This window comes from Girardinichthys multiradiatus, chromosome 11, assembly GCF_021462225.1.
Source record: "Girardinichthys multiradiatus isolate DD_20200921_A chromosome 11, DD_fGirMul_XY1, whole genome shotgun sequence".
Classification (NCBI taxonomy): Eukaryota; Metazoa; Chordata; class Actinopteri; order Cyprinodontiformes; family Goodeidae; genus Girardinichthys; species Girardinichthys multiradiatus.
The window spans coordinates 34,417,973-34,440,983 of NC_061804.1; the positions used below are offsets into that span (position 1 = coordinate 34,417,973).

The window sequence follows — 23,011 nt, forward strand, 5'->3', positions numbered from 1 at the left end:
GTGATCGGGTGGAATGGCCTCCCCGATCTGAATCCAAGCGGTGTTTTGTTATTGGACTTCTGTGCTAGTCACGGATTGTCCATAATGAACACCATGTTCAAACATAAGGGTGTCCATCAGTGCACTTGGCACCAGGAGACCCTAGGCAGGAGGTCAATGATCGACTTTGTTGTCGTATCATCAGACCTTCGGCCGCATGTTTTGGACACTCGGGTGAAGAGAGGGGCTGAGCTGTCCACTGATCACCACCTGGTGGTGAGTTGGATCCGCTGGAGGAGGAGAAACCGGACAGACTTGGCAGGCCCAAGCGCATAGTGAGGGTCTGCTGGGAACGTCTGGCGGACCCCTTGGCCAGGGATGTATTCAACTCTCACCTCCGGGAGAGCTTCGACCAGATCCCGGGGGATGTTGGAGACATAGAGTCCGAATGGACCATGTTCTCCACATCTATTGTCGATGCTGCTACCCGTAGCTGCGGCCGTAAGGTCTGCGGTTCCTGTCGCGGTGGCAATCCCAACCGGTCCATATGTGTTCTGTGGACCTGGAGAAAGCATTCGACTGTGTCCGTCATGATGCCCTGTGGGGGTGCTCCAGGAGTATGGAATCGAGGGCCCTTTATTAGGGGCCATCCGGTCTCTGTACAAGTGGAGCAGGAGTTTGGTTCGCATTGCCGGCACTAAGTCGGACCTGTTCCCGGTGCATGTTGGACTCCGGCAGGGCTGCCCTTTGTCACCGGTCCTGTTCATAACTTTTATGGACAGGATTTCTAGGCGCAGCCAAGGGCCGGAGGGGGTCTGGTTAGGGGACCAGAGGATTTCGTCTCTTCTTTTTGCAGATGACGTGGTCCTGCTGGCCCCCTCTAGCCAAGACCTACAGCATGCACTGGGGCGGTTCGCAGCCGAGTGTGAAGCGGCTGGGATGAAGGTCAGCTCCTCCAAGTCCGAGGCCATGGTTCTCGACCGGAAAAGGGTGGCTTGTCCTCTTCAGGTTGGAGGGGAGTTCCTGCCTCAAGTGGAGGTGTTTAAGTATCTCGGGGTCTTGTTCACGAGTGAGGGAAGAATGGAGCGGGAGATCGACAGACAGATCGGTGCGGCTGCCACAGTAATGGGGGCGCTCTGCCGGTCCGTTGTAATGAAGAGAGAGCTGAGCCGAAAAGCGAAGCTCTCGATTTACCGGTCGGTCTATGGTCCTACCCTCACCTATGACCTTGAACTTTGGGTCGTGACCGAAAGAACGAGATCCCGGATACAAGCGGCTGAAATGATCTTCTTCCAAAGGGTGGCCGGGCACTCCCTTAGAGATAGGGTGAGGAGCTTGGCAATCCGGGAGGGCCTCGGAGTAGAGCCGCTGCTCCTCCACATTGAGAGGAGCCAGTTGAGGTCGCTTGGGCATCTATACCGGATGCCTCCTGGGCGCCTTCCTCGGGAGGTGTTCCAGGCACGTCCCACCGGGAGGAGGCCCAGGGGACGGCCCAGGACACGCTGGAGGGACTATGTCTCTTGGCTGGCCTGGGAACGCCTTGGGCTTCCCCCGGAGGAGCTGGAAGAGGTGTCTGGGGAGAGCGACGTCTGGGCGTCTCTTCTGAGTCTGCTGCCCCCGCGACCCGGTCCCTGATAAAGCGGAAGACAACGAGGAGTGAGACCACCTTATTACCACTACTCACTGGATGTTCCGAATAAGCCACCCCTAGACATAGGGACAGCTTTATTAAAAGAAGGAAGAAATGTCATTACTCGACTACAAGATCAGATGACACCAGATGATCTACATATTACCATGTGGTATAAAAATATTCCTGGACCAGATAAAACTTATGAAGAAGCATTAACTAAAGTAACCCCTACCAAAGTTATGGTAACTTATGTTTATACAGATGGGAAGAATAGTGCAGGAAGAGATACAGGGGTCGGACAATGAAACTGAAACACCTGGTTTTAGACCACAATAATTTATTAGTATGGTGTAGGGCCTCCTTTTATGGCAAATAAAGCATCAATTCGTCTTGGGAATGACATACACAAGTCCTGCACAGTGGTCAGAGGGATTTTAAGCAATTCCTCTTGCAGGATAGTGGCCAGGTCAATACGTGATACTGGTGGAGGAAAACGTTTCCTGACTCGCTCCTCCAAAACACCCCAAAGTGGCTCAATAATATTTAGATCTGGTGACTGTGCAGGCCATGGGAGATGTTCAACTTCACTTTCATGTTCATCAAACCAATCTTTCACCAGTCTTGCTATGTGTATTGGTGCATTGTCATCCTGATACACGGCACCGCCTTCAGGATACAATGTTTGAACCATTGTATGCACATGGTCCTCAAGAATGGTTCGGTAGTCCTTGGCAGTGACGTGCCCATCTAGCACAGGTATTGGGCCAAGAGAATGCCATGATATGGCAGCCCAATCCATCACTGATCCACCCCCATGCTTCACTCTGGGCATGCAACAGTCTGGGTGGTACGCTTCTTTGGGGCTTCTCCACACCGTAACTCTCCTGAATATGGGGAAAACAGTAAAGGTGGACTCATCAGAGAACAATACATGTTTCACATTGTCCACAGCCCAAGATTTGCGCTCCTTGCACCATTGAAACCGACGTTTGGCATTGGCATGAGTGACCAAAGGTTTGGCTATAGCAGCCCGGCCGTGTATATTGACCCTGTGGAGGTCCCGACGGACAGTTCTGGTGGAAACAGGAGAGTTGAGATGCACATTTAATTCTGACGTGATTTGGGCAGCCGTGGTTTTATGTTTTTTGGATACAGTCCGGGTTAGCACCCGAACATCCCTTTCAGACAGCTTCCTTTTGCGTCCACAGTTAATCCTGTTGGACGTGGTTCGTCCTTCTTGGTGGTATGCTGACATTACCCTGGATACCGTGACTCTTGATACATCACAAAGACTTGCTGTCTTGGTCACACATGCGCCAGCAAGACGTGCACCAACAATTTGTTCTTTTTTTAACTCTGGTATGTCACCCATAATGTTGTGTGCATTTCAATATTTTGAGCAAAACTGTGCTCTTACCCTGCTAATTGAACCTTCACACTCTGCTCTTACTGGTGCAATGTGCAATCAATGAAGACTGGCTACCAGGCTGGTCCAATTTAGCCATGAAACCTCCCACACTAAAATGACAGGTGTTTCAGTTTCATTGTCCAACCCCTGTACATTTGCATACAAAGCAACAATGAGAAATATTACTTACTGAACAGGAGGAACTGTTCTTAAATGAAGTCCCAAATAAGTTATGGTCAAAAGACCCTACTGATGTGGGTTTAGTAAAAGGAGTGTTACCTGTCCAAATTAGAGCAAAAACAGAATACAGGCCCAGTGTAAAACAATACATTTTGAAATATGATGCTCGTGAAGGAATAAAACCAGTAATAAAGAATTTAATAACTGCAGGGGTGATAATAAAATGCGAGGACTCACCATGTAACACCCCCATTTTTCCAGTTAAAAAACGAGCTCCATCAACAGGATGGCACATGGTACAAGACTTACAGGCAGTTAATAATGCAGTTGTTCAGAGAGCACTGTGTGTTCCTGATCCTTATACATTATTAAATTCCCTAAGACCAGATTCTAGAATAGTTATTGTAGTTGATATTAGCAATGCATTTTTCTCTGTACCTATAGATAAAAATAGTTAGTTCTGGTTTGCATTCACCTTTGAGGGACAAAGATACAGATACTCTCAGGTAATGTGTGCAAGTATGGCCATGTTTGACCCTCCAGGAGGTAGTCAGGTTTTACTATATGTTGATGATGTGCTATTAGCCTCTCCTGATGAGGAGACCTGTAAAAATGACACAATAGCATTATTAAAACATTTAGCAGAAGAGGGACACCAAGTCAGTAAAATAAACTTCAGTTGTGTAAAAATGAGGTTAAATACCTAGGCCACAATCTTAGCGCAGGGGGACGCACAATTATAGAAGAAAGAAAGACTGCAATATTACAAGTTCCAAAACCAGTAACAAAAAAAGCAAATGATGTCCTTCCTTGGACTAACTAATTATTGTAGAAATTGGGTCCCAAATTATGCAGAAATAGTAACTCCATTAAACAAACTAATGTATGAGGAAGAGCTGAAAATGACGTCTGAACTGCAATGGAGTGTAGCCAGTACTGCTTTAGCATTACCAGATTATAGTAAACCGTTTGTTCAGATGGTAGATTGCAAGGGACATTTTATGACTTCAGTTCTAGTTCAACAACATGGAGATAAAATTACTCCCACAGCAGTAAAAATAGCTGAGAGATCAACCTGGATTCACCTTACACATTGTAAAAAGGTCATTTCGGTTGAAAGCTCCGCCAGGGGAAATGATTTACAGACTGATAATAGGGTGGACCCAGACATTTAGAGGCTGAAGAGACCCGAAAGTCAGTGAAGAAAATTAAGACACTGGAACCACTTAGAGGAGTCAAAATTTCAGCCAAAATGACTTTTAGATAGATGAGCAATGCTTTCCGTTGCTGGGTATCTATATTTTTTCTCATATTGATTTTATTTTTCTGGTACTTCTGGGAACCAGTCAAGATAAATAAGAATGTAATAACACCTGTTGTGAGTCATATGAAACAAGTAGCGCTAAATCAAGGAAGGCAAGATAACCTAACTATGTGCACTAAACAAACTTTTTATACTAATGGCATTCAAGTGTGTGTGAAATCTAAAACCATAGCTGTGGTGCTGATCCCACTCATTAGCTTGACCAAATGAGGAAGGAAAGGGCAGGATTATAGAAGTTAACTAATGACAGAAGAGACACCTCATGGTCCACGATGGTAACTGATGAAGGAAACAATTGGACATCAGAGTGGGGCACCACTGCTTATGCTAGTCATCAAAAGAAGTTGTTTAAGCTCCATAAAGCTGATAATGCAATCCAGGTAACAAAGCGAAGAGAGTAAAAATTATGTTAGGAAACTTAACCACAGATGACTAGTTCCAGGTTATTACTGGAATATCAGGAACAAATAATAACTGGTTATTGATGGTAGAGCAAGGGCTAACATGACTAAAAGAGATTGTGTTGTGTGTTTGGGTTCAAGGTTTTTGTTACAAATAATTCCAGCTGTGATACCACAACCCTGTGTGATGGAAGTAATGAATCAAACTAATCCTAATGAAACATGTCAGCACTGGGATTCTGTTTTTCCTGTAATTACAGCAGATAAGGATAAATCAGTATTCCATAAGTGGGTCACCACTGGAAACTACACATATATAATAAATATGACAGAGAGAGAGGCAATAAATTGGGAAATCTCACTGCAGTATGGTGTGCTGCAATTGTAAAAGTAAATAAGTATTTTAAACCAGTCTCTAGAGGAGACATTTAGTGGTGGTGTGGTGACGACAGGTTGTTTGATCGATTACCTTCAAAAGTAACGGGACTCTGTGCTCTAATTACTTTATTGTTACCAGTTTCAGTATATTCTATGTAGATGAAGTAACAGATGGACTATCTAGTGTAAACCCACATGATTGGGGTGATAGAAAGTGCAGAGCAGTAGCTTGGCAGTCTTCATCAGGGAGTCTCTACATACATAGATGCTATAGATGAAGATAAATTAATTGATCAAGTAGCTGCAGGATTTGAATCAAGTATCTGTTGGTGGTGTACAATGAACAAAAACGTAGACAGGATCAACTATATTCACTGCAATGTGCAAAAACTAGGAAATTGGACACAAAGCGGGTTTGAAGCTGTCCATGACTAATTGGCTTCAACTTTCCTGATGGCATTCCAGAATAGAATTGCTTTGGACACGTTGTTAGCTGAAAAAGGAGGAGATTGTGCAATTTTTGGAGAAAAATGTTGCACATTTATACCTAACAACACTGCTGCAGATGGCAGCCTAACTAAAGCCATAGAAGGTTTGAGATCTCTAAATGGCAAAATGAAGGAGCATTCTGGAGTAGACACCTCGATGTGGGACTCCTGGCTGGATGTGTTTGGGAAGTATAAAATTTTAGTATTATCAGTAATAATTTCCTTTGCAGTGTTTGCTGCAATTTTTGACATTGTGTGGATGTTGTTGTATTCCCTGTCTTCGTTCTCTGCTTAACCGTCTCATCACCACAGCTATTTCTCCTTTGGAAGACAGAGTTACCCAACTCTATCCGTTACTTAAACAGCAGGATGATGAAGATGACGAGGATGCTACTGACCACTTTTCTGACCTGTACCCAGATCCATCTCTATATGAATCTGTGATTTAAATGTCAGTAAGAACCCCTGAGTATAATTGTCTTTGTACTCATGAAAATAATCTTACAGTTAAAAAATCCGAAAAAAGTGGCTGTTAAGTGATATGAGAATATGAGCAAATATTCGATAAACAGGGAGGAAATGTTGGAATAATTGAATATAGATTTATCTTATATATTTTCCTATTCTTTAACTTGACTATTTGATCTTTATAACCTTTCATGATGTTTGTGTGAGTAAAGGATGTGATGAGTTTGTCTGCAGGCAAAGATCAGAGGTGGAGCTGAGAAGGAAGCAGTCACAGATGAGGAGGTCATAAAGATGAAGGCTGATTGCGCTGAACAGAAGACACACTGATCCTAAGATGGGGGAGACTGTGGAAGTGTGTTGTGAAAAGATAATGGTGTTTATGACCTGTTTATGATGCAGCTATTTTTCCCATCCTTAGAGAGCAACGTTTTTTGTAACTAGGGACCCCTGAAAGATAATAAAAAGAGATGGTTTTCAGAGCGGTAGGAAATTTGTAACTGGAAGCACATCTCTGTCCGTTCTCCTCGCAGCAAATGAAATAACTAATTCTTTGTCTTTCTCTTTTTTTTGTGAAGTTATAAGTATTTTACGTTGTTTAAACCTGACACATAGAACCCATTGCTAAATGGTAAAAGGATGGATGTTTAAATGGATGTTTATTGCATGTTTGTGTTTTTCGTGTCTCTTGATAAGCAGTCCTATTATCTATCATAAACTAAGTGTCTTTTGTTGTAATAGTGGGAGTTTTACTTGAAACACACACCCCTGTTAAAATCTCAGGTTTTGATGTAAAATCAAGAGAACATTATATTGAAATATTTTCAACACTTTCTTCCATTTTAATCCAAACATGCACATTAAAATTCAGCTAAAAAAGAAACACAGTTGTTAAGAAGAAGTAAAACACTTCAATAACCTGGCTGCATAACTGTACACTCCCTTAGACTATGGTAAGTTTCAGGAACCAGTCCTTAGGTTAGCTGCCATTTAAAGTGAATATGGCAAAGGTTTTTAAGGGAGAAATCTTCCAAGGAAAACACCCAAGCCTGAGCAAAATCTACCAAATCTATGTTGAAAATGTGTTAAATCTAATGAAACCAAACATGAAGTTTGGGAACACATTTTTAAAACAAACATTTGCCAAACTGTCCCAGCACTTTCCATCACCAAAAGAACACCTTATCCACAATGAAAAAACGTTGTGGAGGCTGTACCCTTTTCTGGAATTGTTTCTCTTCAATTGGCTCTTGGGTTTTCCTCAAGGTAGATGAAATTATGAATGGTTCCAAATACCACTCTGTTTTGACACAACACTTTTAAGTGTATGGTGGAAAGCTGAAGATGAGGAAGGATTTTATTTTTCACCATCGTAGTGAGTCCAAGCAGATATCTAGATCAATTAAGCAAGAACATTTAGGTTTCAGAAGAGCTGAGTCTGAGTCCAGAACTATATCTGACAGGAAATCCGAAGAGGAAAGCGGACTGGAGATATCCTCACAAACTGATCAAGTTGGAGAAGTTTTGCAGGCCACAGTGGGCAAATATTACAAAGTCAAAATGTGGGATGTGCTAATAAACGCCAAGCGAAGAATAAATGCTGAAATTAAATCAAATGTCCTTCAACAAAGTAATAGTTGTGTGCACACTCATTCAACCACATTCTTTTTATGTTCCACATTTTTCTACTGGATTTGCTTGCTTTTTTTAAGTTGAAATGTAAAGGATATATGCCACACTGAAATTTTTCATTGTTTCCCAAAGAATGTTGGATAAATATAATTTTGCCTTATCCTTTAATTGTACCATGAGTATGGAGGATTCTAACTCTATTTTCAACGACCATAATAAGAAAATGCTACTTCAGCATAAAAGAACTGATAAACCACACTGAAAATGCTGGTTTCAGCAGGAGGCTCGTTTCACTCTGCATTTGTTTGATTAGTTAATGTTTCCTGTCAAAGACAGATGGTTTGTTTAAAAGGGAGACACTTTTAAACATATCACTGTGTTGTTTCATACGAATCAATAACAAAACCACCTGGAAATCAGTTGATGGCCTTTATCAGATTAGATTATCAGAGACTGACTCATCATGTTACTGATATGTCAATTGCAAATCAAGATAGTGTCACATACAGGAAATTTATTACACTCATTAGCCATCTGTAATTACAGCTGAACTACTGCAGCTAGAAGCAGCTGCTGACACACCCCATGTTTTCTTCAGCAAATACCACTCATGACTGTTTTATTTATCGAACCTAACAGATCACATATAGACACATCTTTATCTGATACATTTGAACTAAAGCTGTGCAATAACTGATCTTACTGACACAGTAGGAAGAAAGTTATCAGAAATAAAAATTAGGAGGTGATCAAGGACTTCCACTTAAGTTAAATGCTGTCCATGCACAGAGGTTGGAGCAAACCGAGAAGGCTTTAAAAGTGAAGCTTTTAAAGCCAGGCTTTAAACGTGAGGAAGTCAATGCAGACATGAGTGCATAAATAATTCTGATGACAAAGGGGAATCATAAAATAATAAAAACATTAAAGATTAGGAGCTAAACTGAATACCTGTTTAATGCTGGAAGTACTGTACAAGATAGAGATTTCAACCGCCCTTTAAAAGGAGAGAATTCACATGCAATAAGATGCAGACTGTAAGAGTTTTATGTTTATCCAAAACCAAGATTTGTCTAAGCCGATCCAACAGGTAAACATCTAAATTTTGATTGTTGCATTTGTCCATTTGTTTGATATCCATGAAAGATTAATAACGAGAGGGCTTCAGAACAGCTGGATCCCGTTCATGTTTTAACTGAAAAGACACATGTTGCACCGAAGTAAAAAAACCCAAAAGGATTTAGAAAAGACTTAAATGCATCTATTGTCTTGCAGCAGAACTAGTTAATGCTTAACCAGTGTTGACAAAAAAGTGTCTTTCTGCCTCCAACAAACCACTTGATCTCTCACTGTTTGCTCATTCCTGAATTTGGTATTGTGGAGGCATAAAGCTGTGTTTGAATAGATTAAAAGTGTTATTATTGTGTTTACCATTATAAGATGAATTCTGTGAATTCTTCTTTCTGTGCATAAGGAAATAAGCCTGTCTGGAAACAGATTACATTAGGGAAACGTTCTTGGCAAGAGGAAAAAACTAATGGGCTTCTTATTGCAGGAAATCTTGTGATATGCTGGCCCCTGTCAGGTCAATTTGACCTGAGAGTTTGCATCCAGATAAATCATGAGAATGTTATTATAAAATATCACGTAGCCCAATCTGATGTTAGATGTTTGGCTGAATGTGTATTCCTGGAAACGTAGAGAAAGCATTGTTGTGGATGCCAGAAGTATTACGTAAATGAATGATTTCAATTGGTTAAGAGGGCCCAAATACACACTAATGCTTTGTATCTGTATAAAAATTGTCCCGTAAAGACTGAAAGGGAGGGAGACTTTTGGAATTTTTGATGAAGATGATTCTGTGCGCTTTTTGAAGAATAAAAGTTCCCTCCCCTGAGGGCTATTGGATGAGTTATGTCTCTGAGTTCTGTTTTCATAATCTTAGGTCAGTGATCAGACCGTCTGCTCCTAAAGTATTTCCACATTTGTATTTACCTTTGGATCTTGAAAAAAACCTCTTTTAAAAGTTAAGCTACCAAATAATTCCTCAAAAGGGCAGAAGGAAAGGATGATTTGATCAAACAAAACGGGAATCCTTAGATGAAACTTTCATTACAATATGAGGCTGTCCCCTACATGTAATATTTCCAAGTCAATGACTGACAAGTCAAAAGTCTATAGACCTAGCTTTAATCTATCTGTAGCTCATTTTCAATAATAAACTCAGAGTTCCTTCTAAAAAATAGAGTTAAGAAGGTAATGTAAGAAAGATATATCGTAAAAAAAATGCACCAACACTTCAAAAGTTAGTTGCTTTAATTTAAAGGTGGTAAATGTTACGCTCTCAGGTAGGTGCCTCTGTGTAAAAAGCAATCAATTTTGGGCAGGAATAGCATACTTAAAATGTAACCACAGCAACAAATCAATGTTCAAATATCCAGGCTTGGCTACACGTGGAAGAAAAAAAAATTCCTGAGTCAGTTCCCACACTCCCAAAACGTATATCAGGCACAGATGTAGCGAATAGAGCTCTTGGCAGAGGCAGGATCTATTTCTTAAAAACATTCTTAGAAGATTACTTCCAAAATGCAGCAGTTTAGAGAGGTTTTAGCACTTTTCCTAGGTTTTGGGGGCTGGATACTGGCTTATGTTTCACTAGAGAATCATTATTGGAAAGAAGCGACCCAAGATGGGAGCGTAATTTCAACCTCTGGTGTCTATGAGAACCTATGGATGTCTTGTGCAACCGATTCTATGGGGGTCTATGACTGTTGGAATTTTCCATCCCTCTTTGTTCTCCCAGGTAAGTAAAAAAAGACATTGACTAAATGGTTAATCTTTTAACTAAATTTACACAGCAAAAAACAAGAAAAGGCACAGGTGTGTAAGAATTTGCAAACTTAAAATTGTGGCGTGTATTCTGGTAAATAATTTGTTAAATAAGAAACAAAGTCTTAGTTTTCATCAGTATTTTTTTTTATTAAACTATGATATTTGCCACCTTTTATTCTGATGATTCTCCACAATAAAATAGCTGACTGTCTTTTTTTCCAGCCTACTTCTGATATTGAGAAAAGGCAAATTTATTTTCTAATTTTTATACCTCATAGAGACATTGACTTATTTTTTAAACCCAAACTGATGTATGTATGTTGTCATATTTTTTTACACTAAAACTGAGTATTCATATTGTATGCACTGTATGCATGTGCAACATTATAATGTGGTGACCAATTCAACCAATTACCTCCATAAACTTTGTGTGGCTTATTATTTTAATACAAAGCTCAGATCAATTAGAAGATTTTAGGAAGCACTGACTGGTATGAGGTTAAATGAACTTCTTAGGTGTTGACAGCATTTAAAGTGCCTCTTTCAAACTAGTCCCTCTTGTTAAAAAGCCCCATTGTTTTGGTGCAACAATTTCTACTGTATCATCATACAAAAAATTGTCATGAATGTAATGCAATATTTGTTACTGCTGCACAATGTAGCTGCAATAACACTTTTAACATCAGGTTAAAGCTGTCCATGGATATTGTTTTTGGATTTACTGAAATCTGGATCATTTTAAAGTATTAATATATGGTGAACTATTGCATCTGTAGAATTAGGTATCTATAGAAATAAAGCACTGAAGTCAAACAATTTATAATCCTTATGTTTAAGTCAAAATCCTTTGGAACAGAGTGAAATGTTCAATATAAAATGGATATTGCCAGGTTATCTGATCTGGATTAGCTAGACAGGATTAGTCTCTTTAATAAACTTGGCATTTGTAAGAAAAAATAAATAGGTGTACCTGTTTTTTAAGCTGTGATAATGCTTTTTGGATGTTATACAAGCAAACGTCCTGATTTGTTAGACCCCCAACTTCGAAATCTTCCTGCCAACCCCCACCTGTAGGAGCTGCACGTTTTCCCATCATTCCATTCCACACAGGGAGTATTAAGGAATAAGAGCTTGACTTGAATACCATTAAGAATTTACTTTATATTGCAATAGTGTCATAGTGTTTAAAAGCAAATGACCATTGGTGATACATGGCATTAGGTCTATAGACAGTGGTGAGGAGGTTTGAAAGGCTCGGGCTCTTTGTTATCCTGTAAGTTAGGTAGACATTTGGCCTTTCAAAAGTTTTAATAGAAAACTATAGTAGAGAAAATCACAAGTGGGGTATTTGGGAATTCATCCATGATTTGTAGGGTTTTGTAGCACTTTAGCGAAGGTTTGCTGGGAACCTGTGGCCAACAGATCTTTGGGCAACAACATAGCTTTGACAGTTAATTAGTAATTCGTCTTCCTCTGACCGGACCATTTTAGACAAAAAAGAAAGAGGACAAAATGAATCCAATCGTGGAAGCTTTTGCTTGCTTTTTGGGGTTTTCAGGCTTAATTATGGTTGCTATAGCCCTTCCGAACCGAAGATGGAGGGAGTCTACAGTGGATGGTGACGTTATTACCACCTCGACCATCTGCAAAAATCTGTGGATGTCCTGTGCAACGGACTCCATGGGGGTGCACAACTGTCGCAATTTTCCATCTTTGCTCGAACTTAATGGTATGTGGTCTGCACAAAACTGTATTCATATGTTACTGCTAACCTGACCAAGAAATCAAGAGCTTGAAGATGGTAATAAGGCAATGGTGAGACATTAATCTAACCACCATATAAGGAAAGACATTTAAAAATAATAGAGGACTAAGGAGGAAATAGCCATCATTTCTGGACTGTACATATCCATGTAAGCGACTGTGGTCTATTTTGACTTGACGTAGGTGGGAGTGTGGAGTATTTCATTTTAGAGTCAGAAGCTTTCTACAGTAGTGGCTACAATATGTTGTAAACACAAGGAGTATAAGATATGATAAGGTGAAAGAACTCAGTAAAAAGTGCTGCGATAATAATAATAATAAAAAAATCAATAGTCATAAAATATTACAATGCTTTTGAAGACATCCATTTAGTTACAACTGGCTTTACATCTTCCAATATAGCTTCATAAACTGTACATTAAGACTGACTTCCAGGAATTACAAAAGGTAAATGACATTGTTTACTGTACTGTCTGTTTACTTGATTCTACATGGTAATAAGCTATGAGATGTATGAGTTGAAAAAAAGATTTTACAGCATCTGCATTCACTCTGATAACACGTGGAAGTTAAGCATTTGTGGGCATTACTCAGTCTTCTCTTTGGCTGTATGGCAAAATGTGCATATCACACACTACAGTGTTTTAACAGTGAGATTAAAACATATTAAGTTTCCTTTAAATTCAATTAAAAGCAGTTATGCTGTTCCACAGCTCTGCTCAAGAAACAAAGGCACTGGACACAATAACATTGACAGAGCTTGCAGCAGTGAATGATGTGGCTAAAACCACAACTATGTAAATTGGCATTACTGTTACTAATGGAAACTAACTTCTAAAAATAAATGAGTTCTGGTGGTGTCTAAATCAGAATATGCAAGAAAAATCGACAAAATAATTGTTACGTGTAAAATAGCTTACACCCAAATGATACAGTTTCATAAGCAAAAAAAGTAAAACCTTTGAACACACCTATTAGTTCCAGTTTATTGTGTGTCCGAACACTTTTGACACATGTATCATTTTACACACAGAAAGCAGTTTTCTAAGAAAATCAGTAATGACTTAATGTTTCACAAAGGGTACATCCAGGCCTCCCGAGCACTGATGATTGCCTCCATTGTGTTTGGGACGTTTGGCCTTGTGGCGACTCTTGTGGGGATGCAGTGCAGCAAAGTGTTGGGAGAAAACTACGTTTTGAAAGGCAGGATCGCAGTGATCGGAGGGGTGTTCTTTTTACTTCAAGGTAAAGGGCTGGGACACAAGGTACAAAAATAAAAAACCTACCTGAATCAAGATACTGAACTCAAATTACTCAGACGTTATAAAAAAAATAAAAGGTTCGGCCCCCCAGAGCGGAATAATCACAGAACTGTGTTAAGAGAACTTACCCTAACCTCATTATCACATTGAACACCTTGTTAAGTAAACATGTCAGCTGCCACAACTTTGCACTCCAACCTTTGTACAGAAGACAAGCTATCAGTAAATGGCTGATCTGTTAAAAAGGTTACCCAGTACATGAGAAAACTGTCTGTCATATGGGATCCTATATTAACAAAGGTCTGTGAGCTGTGGAAAGAAAGGCTACATCGTGTACAATTCAAGGTCAGAGTGAAGTGTTAATAAAAAGTCCAAAACAAGCTTTGAACAAACCTCATCATTGTTGGAGAACAATGACTTGACATTTGGTCATTTCATCCCTTCGACGTTTTGTTCTCTTTCAGTTTTGGCCATTTAATGCCTGACTTTTACAAGTAGGATAGTGATATGGCTCTCTGCCTAGGTTAACAGAGCCCAGAATTACTGCTGTACACAGTAGATGTCTGATAACTTAAGTTGGCATCTGATTCACAGATTATGATTATGTCCTGTAGTGATTTTTGATATGGACAATGTAGCTCGTACCCCAGGCTACCACTGTGTAAGAGGGCCAGCACAAGTGCTTGACAATGGAAAAAAAAGTATATTGTTAATTTGTGTATCCAGTCCATGTGAATGGTTGCCGCCCTGTGCTGAGCACAGTTTAAGCACTGTCAGCAGTAACCATAGACTGCGGCTCGCTAAAGTCAATGAAGTTGTTATCTGATTTCCAATTCGATGACAAATTAAAAGGTTGGTCAAACTTGAACTTGATTATTTTACACTGAAAATAGATTTTTTAAAGCAAGGTTTAGGAATTCTGAAACAAAAATATTGTGGGCTCACCAAGGGGATCATTCATGCATAAATTGCCTCTGGTACCAACCATGCATCAGTTTGTACCCGCATTGAAGATTTTTTTATACTGGCTTTGGCAGAACAAATTTTCTATAATCTACTCAACTTTTGCCACCGTAGAATAGCCCTAATATAGTTTTGAAATGTGGTTATGCAACTCCAGTAAATAATGTCTTCAAGCAGAAGGTCACTTGGGTATTTGATTTGATCAGGGGTCATAATCTCCCATTAGAGCCAACTGGTCCAAACGGGGATCAGAACAACAGTCACTGGAAAAAGGTGTAATATAAATATCGTACCTACATATGAATAATAATAAATTACACACACGCAAAAGCTACCAAAGGAATGCAATATTTAAATAAATTGCAACAAAATTATTTGTTTATGAGTGCGAATTGGAAGGATGGTGGGTATAAATTGGCAGAGGTGCAGTTTGAGTGCAGTTTGATCTAGAGTTAACTGTACATACACAAAAAAACATTTATTTAGCATAAGTGAGATGTTTGTATATTTAATTATGTTTAACATGCTTGAGGTATTGTGTTCTCCAAGGGCTTTGCACCATGATTGCTGTGTCTTGGTATGCAGCCAACATCACTCGGCAGTTCTTTGACCAGCTTTATGTAGGAACAAAGTAAGTTAACATGAATGTTACACAACAGAACAATAGTTTTGTAGAGCTTGGAATAAGCTATAGATAAGAGAATATGAGATAAACTTTGTCATGTTACAGGTATGAGATTGGACAGGGCCTCTATATCGGCTGGTCGTCTGCTTTACTTGCCCTCTGTGCAGGCTCCTGCCTGTTGCGTGCTTGCAAGCAAAACTCTTCTGATAAAAAGAGGTAAGTATCTGTCGTTACATCATTCAGTTAATTGAAAAACCCAGTGTCTATTATTTTTCCTGAAATGTGTTTTTCTCTTTTAGCGCCTACCCATACCAGACAGCCTCCAGAGGACATGTGCTGTCAACTGTGGCAACGTCTCAGTCTGCACCAGGCAACTATGGCAGGTGCGCTTATGTCTAAGAGGCCTCCAAGCAAAAGTGACTTGTGCAGATCCTTTTTGTTCCTTAACTAATGAATGTTTAAATGTATAAATGTATATATACTAAGAAATGACATGCTAATAATTAATGGCATTTTATTTTCTGAATTTGCTATCAACTGTATCAGATATTTTAACTCAACCAATGCAATGTGAGACTTGTAATGTATAAACTGCTACAGCCAGGTTCCTTTCTTTCTGTGTGTTTAAATTATTTGCAATGAATCACAATCAATCTGCTTAAAGTTTCAGAATCCCATATTTTTTGTACAACTACAGTAGCTAAGACTGAACTAAGAATATGTGATCATTTTAATTGGAACTGTAATGTATATGCACCAAGCTTTTAATGTCCTTTTTAGTATAAAACACATTTGTCATACCTGTTTTCTCAAACCTGTCTCATTTTTAATGGTACAAAACAAAAAAAGGATTCTTCAATAGCTCAGTCTGGTGGCTATGATTTCCATCATATTCTTTTAATTAACAGAGTCTAGCTGATAACTAAAGCTGTAAGCTAATAACAGTAAATATCCAGGGGCCATATTAACAAAAAATCCTAAGACTAAAAGTAGCTCTTAGTGGTGTCATTTCAAGAACAATCTTAGAATTTCTCGAATTCCACAATTTCTTTTAGAATCTCCCCTTAATAAGATAAAAGTTATTCAAAAAGTATCTTTGACCTTAAGGGAGTACCTAAAGTGAGGAGGACTTTTAGTGAGCCCAAGAGTGTGCTAACCAGAGAAGATGGCACAATGAAAGAAAGAATGTTCTCTTTACAATGAACAAATGAACAAGAGTGTGTATATATATATAGATAGATAGATAGATAGATAGATAGATAGATAGATAGATAGATAGATAGATAGATAGATAGATAGATAGATAGATAGATAGATAGATAGATAGATAGATAGATAGATAGATAGATAGATAGATAGATAGATAGATAGATAGATAGATAGATAGATAGATAGATAGATAGATAGATAGATAGATAGATAGATAGATAGATAGATAGATAGATAGATAGATAGATAGATAGATAGATAGATAGATAGATAGATAGATACATAGATAGATACATAGATAGATAGATATACATGTAAGAATTATAATTATTGATTCATTAATATTTAGCAAGAATTATAATTTAAAATCATAATTTGAAAAAGATTAATTTCTTACCCAAAAATCCTTATTTATGAATCGAAATCAGAGATGTCCTCTGGTGTTGTAATTATGGCTCAAAGCCCTTGATAATTACAATTAGTAAATTCTCAGTAATAATTGTTACTATTACTAGATGTCACTGTTTAATCAATCGCTTCACCGAAGGTGGGGGAACTTTGACCTTATTTTGATAGAAAAATCCCTCTTGCTCAAAATAAACACAAACGCTTTCTCTTTATCTACATGAATATTTATTAAATCAACAGCCCTGATACACCTCACTATTCTGATTCAATAATTTTCACCTAGTCAAACATGCAAACATTCTAAACAAAAGGGGTAAAATAACTAACTAAACAAGATAAAACAACATTGAGTTTGTATGAAAGTCAAACCAGCAGATATGGCAAAAACAAGAGAAAATATGGTACTGAGCAAAGCTTTGGGAGCGGCCTCCACCAGGCTGCAGTCATAAAAGGAGAAAAATATGACGACCTACAGCAGTCGATTGGAACAAAAACAAAGAGGAAATTTTCATCTCCTTGGAAAACCTCCCTGGGTTTTTCTTGGGTTACGTGTTAAATACACGTCTTCAATCGGTAAAGTAAACTCTACTGGTCTTCTTACACCAGAAACGTTTTCTCATGAGTTTTGGGCAGTGGGGAGAATTAATGAAAACCCACGTGTGGTTTCTTCTCCAGAAGGATGCGTGCCTCCGTTGCGTGGTAACCGGTCTCAGTTTCCAGTGGGGAAAAGCAATGGTGGGCGTCTCCGGTATCCTTATATAGTCCACTGTGACATCAGACCTGCAACGCCCCTTCCTATGAGCTGCAATTCCTGCTGGGAGTTGTGGTAGCAGACCATACTGGGGTATATAGTAGCAGATGACACTGGGAGGTACAGTAGCGAACAAATGGTCCAACATGTATATATATTTATATATATATATATATACACACACACACTACCGGTCAAATGTTTTAGAACGCCTTTCTTATTTAATGGTTTTCTTTATGTTTATGACTATTTACGTTGAATGTAAATGCTCAATGAAGGCATCAAAACAGTGAATGAACACATATGCAATTATGTAGCAAACCAGAAATTGTAAAATATCTTTAAATATGGTATATTTTAGAATCCTTAAAGTAGCCGCTCTTTGCTGTAATGATTGAAATATTAACCTCTGGCCATCTCTCAATGAACATCTGGGAAGCTCTTTCAAGACTCTTCGGAAAACCATTTCAGATGACCACCTCATGGAGCTCAAGAGAGAGAACGCCAAGAGAGCAAAGCAGTAATCAAAGCAAAGGGTGGCTATTTTGTAATAATCTAAAATACAAAAATGGTTAGAGTTATTTCACTCTACATGATTCCATGTGTGTTCATTCACAGGTTTATTTTCTCTGGTGAGAATCTATATATATATATATATATATATATATATATATATATATATATATATATATGGCCATGAACTTTGGGTCATGACCAAAAGAACGAGATCCCGGATACAAGCGGCTGAAATGAGCTTCCTCCGTAGGGTGGCCAGGCACTCCCTTAGAGATAGGGTGAGGAGCTCAGCCATCTGGGAGGGGCTCGGAGTAGAGCCGCTGCTTCTCCACATCGAGAGGAGCCAGTTGAGGTGGCTCAGGCATCTATACCGGATGCCTCCTGGACGCCTTCCTCAGGAGGTGTTCCAGGTACGTTCCACCAGGAGGAGGCCCAGGACATGCTAGAGGGACTATGTCTCTCAGCTGGCCTGGGAACGCCTTGGGCTCCCCCTGGAGGAGCTGGAGGAAGTGTATGGGGAGAGAGACGTCTGGGCGTCTGTGCTGAGTCTGCTGCCTCCGCGACCCGGTCCCGGATAAAGCGGAAGACGACGAGTACGAGTAAATATCTATATGTGTTGGTGTGTGTGTGTATGAAGTGGTAAAATTACATGCATAGCGAGTAAACTAAACAATAAGCAAATCAAAATAATGACGAGCATGTAAATAAGCTACGTTCAAACATTTTGACGCTGTGTGACAATTAATTTTGCTAAGGTTCATCACACATTTCTTAATCAAGTCTAAATTTTATAATAGGCTAATTTCTCTCCACTGATTACTAGGAGAGCACGTGTATTTTTGTTGTTGGTTTTTTGTCTTTTGCAACAATCAATCACAGCTGTTAGATCTCCTCACTCAGAGTCGCTCTCAGCAGCTAGTTGAACAAATCTTAAGGAGTCCTTGGCAGGAATTTTTAGGGTAAGTTATGAGCTCTCTGAGACTCATTGAGAATACGGACCCAGAATTACGGTGCCTTGCTAAATAATTAAAACCCTTAATATGGAGCTAAATTGGGGCCATAAAGTTTGTTCAAATGAAACAAATTTGATCCTGAAAAATAAAAGTTTGTTCAGAAGAAAACAATTTGAACCTAAAAAATAAGTTTGTTCAAAAGAAAAAAAATTTAACCTGAAAAATTATTTTGAACCTCCCCCCAAAAAAAATTTAAAACTGGAAAAAAAATTTTGCAACTGAAAAAAAAAAAAAACAGATGTGAAACTGGAAAAAAAAGTTCAAAACTACTTTTCAGATTCAAGTTTTTTTTTCGAACTTGCTGATTTTTTTTTTCAGCTTCAAACTTTTGGCCCTGTTTTGGCGTGGGGGGCGGGGCCTCAGATCACGGGCGCGGAATCATGACTGACAGCTCAACACAGCCGCTGGACAACATATTCCCAGCTGTTGCATTCAGGGACCGTGGGAACTGGAATTATCTGTAATGCATCATAGATATTCTATATATTTGTGATTGGTTTTGAAAGATAACATGCTTCACCAATAGAAGCAGCTTACATGAATACATGACGCTCATCTCAGAGGAGAAAATATGATCTTGACATATTTGCACAGCAATTTAATTCCATAAAGCAAAAGAACCACCAGACTAAGCGGCGGTAATGAAACCAAATGCAAAACGAGTCGGTATTTTCCGAATATCCTTGCATAATTAAGCCTGGACTTGTTTTCACATGGACTGGACTCGGGTTTCGGTTTCTGGTGCATTTTTGATTAAAACGTGTTTGGTCTTCATTTAATGAAGTAACTCACAGCCAGGGGCAAACTGGCATACGGGGCAACGGGAAAATCCCCGGTGGACCGCTGGCTTAGGCATTTCTTATTTTGTGAATGTTTAGTTTTTAAGAACCGCCTTTCACAGACGCAGGGCGCTGGGCCAGTGATTCAGCTCGTGGGCCGGTGGTTCACTTCAGCCTGTGAACCACCGGCCCACCGCCCTGCACAGACGCAGGGCGAGCATGACACCAAGTACGCAAGAGGCCACAGTTTCTGGGGCGCTGATATTTTTCTGGACCATTGTGCCCTAAACTATGCCATATCAACCTGTTAAGAATAACCTTTATTTATATGACTCCTAGCAGTTTTTCCCACTTATACCATAATGATATAAAGCATAAGTTCTAATGTTTCCTTTTTGTTAGAAAAGAATGCTCATCGACACACATTACAAGGATAAATGGCCCAAGGTTTGTCATAAATGACCTGTGGCTGGGGCACTGGGTTTGATGGTGATGCAGGTTGTAACTGGTTTGATTAGAATGCAGCAGCACACTTAGAGTAAGGATGGACACCAGCTACTATAAAACGTACCAGATAGACACCACAATGGTGACACACCAGTCTACTGATAAACACTGAGGGAGGGAACATCTATTGCATTGGAGTGCCAGATATAAACTACATGTGACCTTCTTTCGGAGCTCTTCGTCATCCTTTCACAGATGGTGACGGTCCGAGAGGGAGCCTCGGCGCTGATCTGTGTAATCATTCCTCTGCCTAATTTAGATTAAAGGAGTTGAAAGTTAGAAACTGTTTGAGAGTCTTTCATTTAAGAGTCAGTGTTAGAGTGTGTGATCACTTCTGGGGACCAAGGACCGGAGGAGCTCCGAGAGGTCTGACCGCCAACAGGGTGCGGTAGCTCGGACAAATCTCTCCTCTGCTCCAGTTAGGCAGATCAGCTCTGCTGTGCGCTGGCGAACAGCTGATCTGTAACACATAAACATGCGCTGAGCTGACAATGAAGAGCAGAGATCAGAAAAAAAAGCCAGGGCAACAGTTTGCCCCTGGCTGTGAGTCACTTCACTAAATAAAGACCAAACACGTTTTAATCAAAAATCCACCAGAAACCGAAACCCGAGTCCAGTCCATGTGAAAACAAGTCCAGGCTTAATTATGCAAGGATATTTGGAAGATACTGGCTCGTTTTGCATCTGGTTTCATTACCGCCGCTTAGTCTGGCCGTTCTTTTGCTTTATGCTTAGAGCATGGAAAATCTCCAACACGGACTTAAAATGCTGTGTAAATCTGTCAAGATCATATTTTCTCCTCTGAGATGCGCGTCGTGTATTCATGTAAGCTGCTTCTATCGGGGAAGCATGTTATCTTTCAAAACCAATCACATACAGGTCCTTCTCAAAATATTAGCATATTGTGATAAAGTTCATTATTTTCCATAATGTCATGATGAAAATTTAACATTCATATATTTTAGATTCATTGCACACTAACTGAAATATTTCAGGTCTTTTATTGTCTTAATACGGATGATTTTGGCATACAGCTCATGAAAACCCAAAATTCCTATCTCACAAAATTAGCATATCATTAAAAGGGTCTCTAAACGAGCTATGAACCTAATCATCTGAATCAACGAGTTAACTCTAAACACCTGCAAAAGATTCCTGAGGCCTTTAAAACTCCCAGCCTGGTTCATCACTCAAAACCCCAATCATGGGTAAGACTGCCGACCTGACTGCTGTCCAGAAGGCCACTATTGACACCCTCAAGCAAGAGGGTAAGACACAGAAAGAAATTTCTGAACAAATAGGCTGTTCCCAGAGTGCTGTATCAAGGCACCTCAGTGGGAAGTCTGTGGGAAGGAAAAAGTGTGGCAGAAAACGCTGCACAACGAGAAGAGGTGACCGGACCCTGAGGAAGATTGTGGAGAAGGGCCGATTCTAGACCTTGGGGGACCTGCGGAAGCAGTGGACTGAGTCTGGAGTAGAAACATCCAGAGCCACCGTGCACAGACGTGTGCAGGAAATGGGCTACAGGTGCCGCATTCCCCAGGTCAAGCCACTTTTGAACCAGAAACAGCGGCAGAAGCGCCTGACCTGGGCTACAGAGAAGCAGCACTGGACTGTTGCTCAGTGGTCCAAAGTACTTTTTTCGGATGAAAGCAAATTCTGCATGTCATTCAGAAATCAAGGTGCCAGAGTCTGGAGGAAGACTGGGGAGAAGGAAATGCCAAAATGCCAGAAGTCCAGTGTCAAGTACCCACAGTCAGTGATGGTCTGGGGTGCCATGTCAGCTGCTGGTGTTGGTCCACTGTGTTTTATCAAGGGCAGGGTCAATGCAGCTAGCTATCAGGAGATTTTGGAGCACTTCATGCTTCCATCTGCTGAAAAGCTTTATGGAGATGAAGATTTCATTTTTCAGCACGACCTGGCACCTGCTCACAGTGCCAAAACCACTGGTAAATGGTTTACTGACCATGGTATCACTGTGCTCAATTGGCCTGTCAACTCTCCTGACCTGAACCCCATAGAGCATCTGTGGGATATTGTGAAGAGAACGTTGAGAAACTCAAGACCCAACACTCTGGATGAGCTAAAGGCCGCTATTGAAGCATCCTGGGCCTCCATAAGACCTCAGCAGTGCCACAGGTTGATTGCCTCCATGCCACGCCGCATTGAAGCAGTCATTTCTGCAAAAGGATTCCCGACCAAGTATTGAGTGCATAACTGTACATGATTATTTGAAGGTTGACGTTTTTTGTATTAAAAACACTTTTCTTTTATTGGGCGGATGAAATATGCTAATTTTGTGAGATAGGAATTTTGGGTTTTCATGAGCTGTATGCCAAAATCATCTGTATTAAGACAATAAAAGACCTGAAATATTTCAGTTAGTGTGCAATGAATCTAAAATATATGAATGTTAAATTTTCATCATGACATTATGGAAAATAATGAACTTTATCACAATATGCTAATATTTTGAGAAGGACCTGTATATATAGAA

At 39.8% G+C, this 23,011-nt stretch overlaps 1 protein-coding gene across 1 annotated transcript; it reads left to right on the forward strand.

The window, feature by feature from the left end:
- The first annotated feature begins 10,389 nt into the window (after nucleotides 1-10,389).
- On the forward strand, nucleotides 10,390-16,131 carry LOC124876707 (claudin-15-like). Its single transcript, XM_047379682.1, has 5 exons — nucleotides 10,390-10,688; nucleotides 13,562-13,726; nucleotides 15,256-15,337; nucleotides 15,437-15,547; nucleotides 15,631-16,131. The coding sequence occupies exons 1-5, from the start codon at nucleotides 10,472-10,474 to the stop codon at nucleotides 15,728-15,730; spliced, it is 675 nt and encodes a 224-aa protein (XP_047235638.1). The 5' UTR covers nucleotides 10,390-10,471; the 3' UTR covers nucleotides 15,731-16,131.
- The last annotated feature ends 6,880 nt before the right edge of the window (nucleotides 16,132-23,011 follow it).